The sequence below is a fragment of the Myodes glareolus genome, chromosome 24 (assembly GCF_982192425.1).
Source record: "Myodes glareolus chromosome 24, mMyoGla1.1, whole genome shotgun sequence".
In the NCBI taxonomy this organism is placed as follows: domain Eukaryota; kingdom Metazoa; phylum Chordata; class Mammalia; order Rodentia; family Cricetidae; genus Myodes; species Myodes glareolus.
The window spans coordinates 49,650,385-49,658,772 of NC_142049.1; the positions used below are offsets into that span (position 1 = coordinate 49,650,385).

Genomic DNA, 8,388 nt, shown 5'->3' on the forward strand with positions numbered 1-8,388 from the left:
GCCTCACAAGGTTTCCACAGATATGACAGTGACTTTTCCAAAAGACAAGTGTTCCCGTGGCTCTGCAAAACAGGTTTCTCCCTTTGGACGTGGATGTCCACACTTCCCGTGGATCTCACTACTGGACTGTCAGCTGTGGGTTCGCTTATATTGGAGTCTTGTGGGCTCCAACACAATAGATACAAGGGAAGAAAAAAAGGCTCTTTGTGGTGTGAGGGAAGAACCAAAGTGCCTCCATTTTGCCTTGCACCTCCATCTTGTGTGTTGTGTAAACTATTTCGTGTAAAACATTCCAGTCCTCAGAAACAGCTAGGGGCAAAAGTACAGATAACCTCAGAATGTCCCCACCCGAAGCTCAGCAGATAAGAAAACCTGACAAGCAACAGGGGAGGTTTGAAATAAAATTTCTGAAAAGTCCCTAGACATGCGCCAATCAGGATTGAACCTGTGACCCTACACCCTGCTAAGGTAACTTTTCTGGGTTTTGCCTTTAAACAATGCCCTCTAGAAGGGCGGGGCACCAACTCTTGCCGCTGCTGTGCCAGTTGCGTTGGCGAGGTCCCTGCCGGCTTTTACTGGGCACACAATAAACCTTGCTTTTGCATTTCCGTGAGTCGGTCTCCCTGGTGGTCTTTTGGGGTCCCGACAGACTGGAAACTACATGTTAACTCTGGTATGTTTTTAAATTTGACTTCTGAGAGTTCATATATTCTTAGAGCAAGGCTGGCAATCCGGATACCAGAGACGCTGTTGAGGCCATGGCAAGACTCTTCTGTGATGATCCTGGTACAAAAGCTCACTGAGAGAATCTTTAAAAAATGTCAAATGGTTGGACTGGTGTTGCGGTTGTTGGGGACTACAGCAGCAACAGCTGAAGGAGCGCTTCCTAAAGAAATCCAAGCTGCAACAGAACTTTGAGCTAAACAAAATAAAATTGATAAAGAGATAGTAAATAAATCAGCGGAGTTAGGCAGACTGTTATATTGTTAGAAAACCAGTTAAAAATTTTAAAGGAGCAGATAAAATTAAAAAGGGATTAAGATTTTTTTTTCTGTTGTGTTATACCCTTAAGATAGAATAAAAGCAAGTATGGTTGAAATAAGGCTAAGATGCATTTGATGGGTCACCCTAATTCTTCTCAAATGGTTTATTATTTACAATTTTTTTAAAACTTTTGCAAAAAAAGCTACCTAAAACAACAGAAATGAATATTGTAAGAAGTCTTACAGACACTATAGCATCGTTCAACCCTATAAATCGCTGTAATGGAATTCTTATTGTAGCAGTTGTTGCTCTTGTCTGCCAATCATAGCCTTACATGTTTGAAGATGTGCTTGGGCCTACTTATCTTAAGACAGATAAATTTTAAAAAGCTGTATATACTGGGACGCTGCATGACCTTCCCAATAATTAAATTTTGTATAAAGGAAAGGGAGATCTGTGGCACAATGTCCTGCTGTCCTGGCGCCCGAGGAATGACAGACAACCTCTGCCAGCCATAAACTCCTGCCGGGTCAGACTTGTCCTGGCTCTGGAGTTGCCACCCAGCCCCAATCCATCCTTTGTTACAGATACCTTCTGTTGCCCTGTGTGAATCTTGTCTGAGAGTTTCCCATGGATACAAAGCCTCTGCAAACCCTGGTTAGGAAAAACCGAAAATACCGTGGCACCTCATAAATCAGGTATTTGCACTTCTTTAAAATTTTTTTATTATTTATTTTTTATTTGCATATTTTTGGAAGCTTCATTCAGGTTGTTGGGCTTTTTAATTTTAAGTTTTCTTTATTATGTATACAGTGTTCTGCCTGCATGTGTGCCTGCAAACTAGAAGAGGGCACTGGATCTCATTACAGAAGGTTGTGAACCATCATGTAGTTGCTGGGAATTGAACTCAGGACCTCTGGAAGAGCAGCCAGTGCTCTTAACCTCTGAGCCATCTCTCCAGCCCCTCATTCAGGTTGTTTTAAACATATAAAAATATATTAGCTAAAATGTAAATAGAGAAAAAATAAAAATGCCAAAGGGCTAAGGAAAACTGCTTCAGTCCACCGAGGCTGGAACCCCTGCGTCTGCAAAGACTTAGGTTCTCTCTCAAAGCGTCTCCGAGTCTTCACTTCATGAACCCGTGTGAACCCACACCCATGCTGTGCTTCCTGCGACAGTTCCTAGATGCCATATGGTGAGAGTATCCCCGCCACGCTGGAGATTTCTTGGTTGCAGGGGTCTCTGCAATCCCCACAGCCAGCAGAGTAACAGTCCATGGATGGCAGGAAGGCAACTTTCAACACGACTCTGTAGCTGGTGTCGGTTCAAACTTCGGAGGTCTCACCCGGAGTCATTTATTTTAAGCACAGCAAATTTGGTGAAGATTTTCCTGGTGATAAATAACTCTACCACACATGCACTGAAACTTAAGACATGACTAAAGCAAAACTCTTTTATGTAAAGTACATGTGACATCGTCCATTAAGGTGTTCTATAGATTAACAAGCTCACAATAAGTGGCTGGGGAGAATCCGGTGTGTTCTCTGTAATGGATTAACTAAAATGTTGCAGTTCCCCGAGTGTCTGCAGTGGGCAGTGGGCAGCAGGCCATGAGACTATGCAACAGGTCCCCGAGTTGGGGCAGGCAGTGGGCAGCGGGTCCCAAGAGCAGCCAGTCCCAGGCAAGGATGGCACAGTTCCCCAAGTGGTTGTAGTGGGCCACAAGGGGCAGCGAGTCCCATGAGGAAAGATGGATGGGCATTTCATGACACCATGCTGCAGATCTCTGAAGGCGACTGGTCCCTGGCAGGAAGCCACGAGGCGGGTGAGAAACAGAGACATGGATAGGCCTGCCATGCAGAGCGAGGTTGGATATTTATTTAATGGGTTATGGAAGGGAAGGGAAGAAGGGAGAAGAGCAGAGACAGAAGGGGGAAGGGGAGAAGTGAGAGACAGAAGCTGCCTCTTCAAGAGGAGACAGAAAAGAAGGGACTCAGGCTAGAAGCTGAAGATCAGCTTGCCTCGGTGGACAGGAGTGGGGGTGGGGAGTGCATGTGGCTTGTCTCTTAAAGGGTTAAAGGGACACACAGCTCATTATATTCTCATCTCTTTTTTATAATAAAAAGGCGGGCGGTTAGGCACCGCAGATTAAAGGAATTGGGGTGGTAGATTCTCACAGTGCAAAGGTCACCAGGATATTAACCAGAGCAGCTCCCAACCTCTGGGTGGAAAACAGGTTATGCATCCCTCCCTTTGAAGGGACGACTGTGTGTGTTTAACACCATTCCTCCCACACCAGGCAATTTAATCCAGGGAACCTGCCAAGAATAGAATTACAGGCTGTTTTCTCTGGGTGGGACAGGAGATTTTTGTGCAGCTAACTGTCCCTGTGTCCCTGAGGGAGAACCATGTCTCATGGGTACTTGAGGAAGAATGTGCACCTGTTTTATTACTTTTTTATTTATTGAGACAGGGTTTCCTTTGTGTAGCCCTGGCTGTCCTGGAACTCACTCTGTAGACCAGGCTGGCCTTGAACTCACAGAGATCAGCCTGCCTCCACCTCCTGAGTGTTGGGATTAAAGGTGTGTGTCCCCACCGCCTGGCTTTTGTTTTAATTTTTAGTTACCAGAAACAATGGGTTTCATTGTGCTGTCTTCACACATGTCCAGTCGCCGCTCCCCAAACAGTTCCTTCCCTTCTTCCCTTTTCTGTTGACATGGGATTTTTTTCTGTAGCCCAGGTTGTCCTGAAACTCGTGATGATCCTTTCGCCTCAACCTTCGAAAAGATTCGCCACCTCACCTGTCTTTTCTCTTTGCTCTTTGCTGTTGTTTTATCAGACAGGGTCTTGTAGCCCAGGCTAACCTAGAACTCTCTACTGTCAAAGATGACCTTGAGCGTCCCAGTGTTGTTTATTTAGAGTTGAGCTGGGGGGCGGGGTTATTTCATACAGCTGGCTCCAGGGGTCAGGTTTGGCTCATCTCAGCAGGAGTCGTCGGCAGGCTGTAAATATCCAGGGAGAGAAAGCGATGCTGGACAGTTTCTGAACACACTGTCAACACTTGTATTCAACACCCCCCCCCCCCCACACACACACACACAAAACAAGGCTTTGCCGTTCCTTCATCTACCGGTATGAGACACTGGGGTCCTTGACATGGCCGTGCCCCTAGGGATAGCACACATTTATTCAGGGCTTTCTGTGCTCCCTAAAGGCCGGTGTTTGGCCCCTACATGAGGTGGGACAGAGTTCCCTGGCCCTGAGCCATCTGCTGTAAGCCGCTCTCCTTGCTGGGTGCAGGGCAGGCTCCTCTAACCGGCCACATTCCTTCCCGCCTGCCTCACAACACCAAGAGCCTTTAGTGTCAAGTTGCCCTGACCCTGCACCTGCCTCTGTCTCTAGCTGGGTCCCAGCGAGAGAGACTTGATCCCACGAGCCTCAAAAAGGATGAAAGGAAAGAGCGCTGTTTGGGTAGAGTGCTGACGCTGGCTTTCCTTCTGACAACCCGCAGGGCGGTCTGTGACTCAGTATTCTGGGGGTGGGGATTTGCAGGTTTTGTGAAGGCCAGCACATACTCTGGGAACAGAAACGCTACACCTTCCAAACACAAGAGCTGCAGCGATACAAGAAATGGGGTTTGTTGTTTGTTTAGCTGCCGAGGTGCTGAGGAGGGAACCCAGAACCCTCAATCCCTACTGTTGAGCCAAACCCTAGTCCCTTACAGGGGGATTCTAGGTCCGGTCGAGGCAGCTACAGCTGAGCCACGCCATGTGCCACAGCGTGTGAGTGAAGATCAGAAGGGACCTCTGGTGTTGGCCATGGCCTTCCTGGTTTGTAACAAGAGTCTCTTGTTTAGGCTCCGCTTGGGTCGAGCTGCAGCTCTCCACCGCTTCTCACTGCGAAGCCGCATGCGCTTACAGATGTGAGCGCCCCCTGCTGCATCTGGTTTATATGTGAGTTTTAGGGATCTGAACTGAATTTATCACATTTGGGCAGCAACCTACAGCACCTTTTCCACAACCTTCCTCCCGCCCTCTTTCATGTATGTGCCATGGGATGTATGTGGGGGTCAGAGGACGACTTGTAGGAGTCAGTTTCCTTCCACCGTGTGGTTTCCGAGGTCGTTGGGCTTGGGATCATTGGGATCAGCCCTCCTTTCTCTCTCTCTCTCTCTCTCTCTCTCTCTCTCTCTCTCTCTCTCTCTCTCCCTCCCTCCCTTCCTCCATCCCTCCCTCCTCCTTTTTCTCTCTTTCTTTCTTTTCTCCCCCCCCCCCTTTTTTGAGATAGGGCCTCACTATGTAGCCCTGGCCAGGAACTCCCTGTATAGACCAGAATGGCTTGAGCTTACAGAGATCCACCTGCCTCTGTCACCCAAGTGCTGGGATTAAAGGTGAGAGCCACCATATCCTGCCCATCCTCATTTTCATTCGACAAAAATGTTTATTTACCCATACTGACATACATAATACCGGGTCTCATGACATTCCCATATGTGTGTGCCGTGTTCTTTACTCAACATTCTTTTCCCTCTCCTGTCCTCCCCACTGGTACTCAGTTCCCTCTCCTGCACCCCCCCACTCCAACTGGCCCTTCTCCCCTTCCCTACTAGGCCACCCCCTACTTTCACGTCCTTTTTATTTCTTAGTGACCTAAAGAGTTTAATTAGGGTGACTTTTAGGAGCATGGGTGAGGGGTTGAAGGCTCATGGGCACCTTGCCAGTGGCTACACCACTGAGGAAAATGTCTCACCCTCTGCCAGCAACCGTTAACTGTCTAGGAGGCCTCAGCCAGAGGTGGGACCTCATGAGTCCCTCTCTTTATTTATTTATTTATTGGTGTTTGTTTGAGACAGAGTCTTATACTACAGCTCAAACTGACTTGGGACTCACTGCATAACCCAGGCTGGCATGGAACTTGTGGCAATCCTCCTGCCTTGGCCGTCCACATACTGGGATGACAAGTGTTGGGTACCCTGCTTGGCCATTATTACTGAAAGCTGAAGGCTTCTCTTCTGTGTGTCTGGAGCAATGTATCCTGTGTGTCTGGAGCAATGTATCCTGTCCACAGTGTATCCTGTCCACAGTGTATCCTGTCCACAACGTATCCTGTCCACAACGTATCCTGTCCACAACGTATCCTGTCCACAGTGTATCCTGTCCACAGCATATCCTGTCCACAGTGCATCCTGTCCACAGCGTATCCTGTCCACAGTGTATCCTGTCCACACACAGTGTATCCTGTCCACAGCGTATCCTGTCCACAGTGCATCCTGTCCACAGCGTATCCTGTCCACAGTGCATCCTGTCCACAGTGTATCCTGTCCACAGCGTATCCTGTCCACAGTGCATCCTGTCCACAGCGTATCCTGTACACAGTGCATCCTGTCCACAGCGTATCCTGTCCACAGTGTATCCTGTCCACAGCGTATCCTGTCCACAGTGTATCCTGTCCACAGCGTATCCTGTCCACAGTGTATCCTGTCCACAGCGTATCCTGCCCACGCATCCATGCTGATTCTCTGCAGCTGTGGGCATGGTGTTCATTTCTGGGGGTGTGTTCTACTTCGCAGTACAAAAGTTTTGAAAATAAACTAGGCCTCGACCTCAGACATTCACCCCTGGTTCAGGTAAGAACTGGAGGCCATGCCCAGGTTCTGTCACTCATTTCTGTCATGTGACAGTCAACCCAGACTCTGCCCAGACACTCTGGAGATAGGTGATAGCCCCGGGGTCACATCACAGTGACAGGCACCTCTCCTGGGCTGGGCTGGCTGTATGCTCAAAGGTTTCTGAATAGATTAAATATCATGCTATAGAAAGCTGTTATCTAGTGTGACCGTGCTCAGAAAGCACTCTGTTCAAGGTGGCATCGTGGTATCTGAACAAAAAAAAAAAAAAAAGAAAAAGGAGGATGTGGCTGCTCCTGGGCATGGTGGAGGAGAAGGCTTGTTGAAGATAAAAGGGTCTAGCGACCCTTTCACAGTGCTCACACAGTGGAACCCCTGCAGATCATATCTGTTCTCACATTACACTTCATAACTAGCAAGATTCCAGTTTTGAAGTAGCAGCAAAGTTTGCTTGTTTGTTTTGTTTTTAAAGACAGGGTTTCCCTGTGTAGCCGCCTAGCTGCCCTGGAACTTAAAGAGTCCAAGAATAAGAATATGGAAATGTAGATTCCAGAAATAAGAATGTAAAAATAAAGAAATATAAAGTTGTAAGCCCAGGAGAATGAGAGCAGGCTGTCGGTAGCTTTCTCAGCAGTTTAAGGATTAACTTTTAATAGTGGGTTACTCCACTTTACAACCCATAGCTCTGTTTGTGAGGCTGAAGCTGCCCTGTGCAAACTTAGGGGTCACTCTGCAAACTGAGGATTAGTTTTTAGGTACCCCCTGGCCACTCATGACCAGCAATTGATGTGAGTTGAGGTAACTTTTAAATGATGGGATGTATGTGACTTTTGACTTTTTGGTTTTATATTTTTCCCATACCCTTCCCTGTCATGCGAAACTGGCAGTGTCAGGGGAGGTGCAGAGCCTTGGTAAACACCATCAGGGAATGCCAGGGAAAACAACGGGCTAATACTAGTTTACAAACACTAGTTTAACTGAAAAATTCTGTTACTAAAAATTGCAAAGAAGGGTGATTTGTGTCCAAGTTTCACCTCAAGATTGTAAAAATTCCTTTGTTATTGCCTAATGCTTGTTGCTTAATATAAAAAGGGAGAGTTGGGAAGCTGACCTTTGCCACAGCCTTACAAGCCCAAACTCTGTCTGTGGTCTCAGTTAGCTGGTAAGTATTTTGTGCCCCGGAATTAAAGTCGTTTGGCACCAACACCCAGCCCCCACAAGGATTTTCCGCTCTCTCTTTGCCTTTTGAGGTAAATCATGACATTGTCTCCAACTCACAAGACACTGAGGCAGAGAAATAAGTCAACATACTTGGGATCCAACAGCCAATCGGAGGCAGCATCTATGTTGAACCCAGCTGCTGGGGACTTGGGCCAGAGGTTTGAACGCTCCCCCCACACACACACACACATACACTCTTCAGGTTGACAGTCTCAGGGCTGCTGTGTTTTGGGGGTTCCCGGCTTCATCCTGTGTCCTGCAGGCTATTAAACTTGTTTACAGCCTCCACCCCTAAATGCTGGAACATTTCTGTGGAACCCCAAGCACTCAGGACAACCTGAGTCCCCCTTCCTCTCCTCACCCCATCTTTCCCACCTGGCTTTGTGGGCTGTTAGGTGCCCTTTGACCGTCCCCACCAAGATAACAGGCAGATCAGGTTCTTACCAGCACGTCAGCTGGAACTTCTAGGTATGGTTTAAAGTTGCATCATTTGGCTATGAGAAGCGACAAACTCCCAAGTGTGTACCTTCAGGCGATTGTATTGCGTTTCCTAATAG

The 8,388-nt window shown here is 47.6% G+C and overlaps 1 protein-coding gene across 1 annotated transcript; it reads left to right on the plus strand.

Moving 5' to 3' along the window:
* The first annotated feature begins 2,757 nt into the window (after positions 1-2,757).
* Positions 2,758-6,590, plus strand: LOC146889995 (uncharacterized). Its single transcript, XM_087901368.1, has 4 exons — positions 2,758-2,805; positions 4,347-4,766; positions 4,841-4,937; positions 6,052-6,590. The coding sequence occupies exons 1-4, from the start codon at positions 2,758-2,760 to the stop codon at positions 6,576-6,578; spliced, it is 1,092 nt and encodes a 363-aa protein (XP_087757494.1). The 3' UTR covers positions 6,579-6,590.
* Positions 6,591-8,388: the final 1,798 nt, after the last annotated feature.

Bases quoted from the DNA above. Each gene is read 5' to 3' on its own strand.
- LOC146889995 (XM_087901368.1), top strand. From the start codon at position 2,758: ATGCTGCAGATCTCTGAAGGCGACTGGTCCCTGGCAGGAAGCCACGAG. The intron at 2,806-4,346 runs GCGGGTGAGAAA...AAGAGCCTTTAG, and splicing joins CCCTGGCAGGAAGCCACGAG to TGTCAAGTTGCCCTGACCCT. The intron at 4,767-4,840 runs GTGAGTGAAGAT...TCTCTTGTTTAG, and splicing joins CACGCCATGTGCCACAGCGT to GCTCCGCTTGGGTCGAGCTG.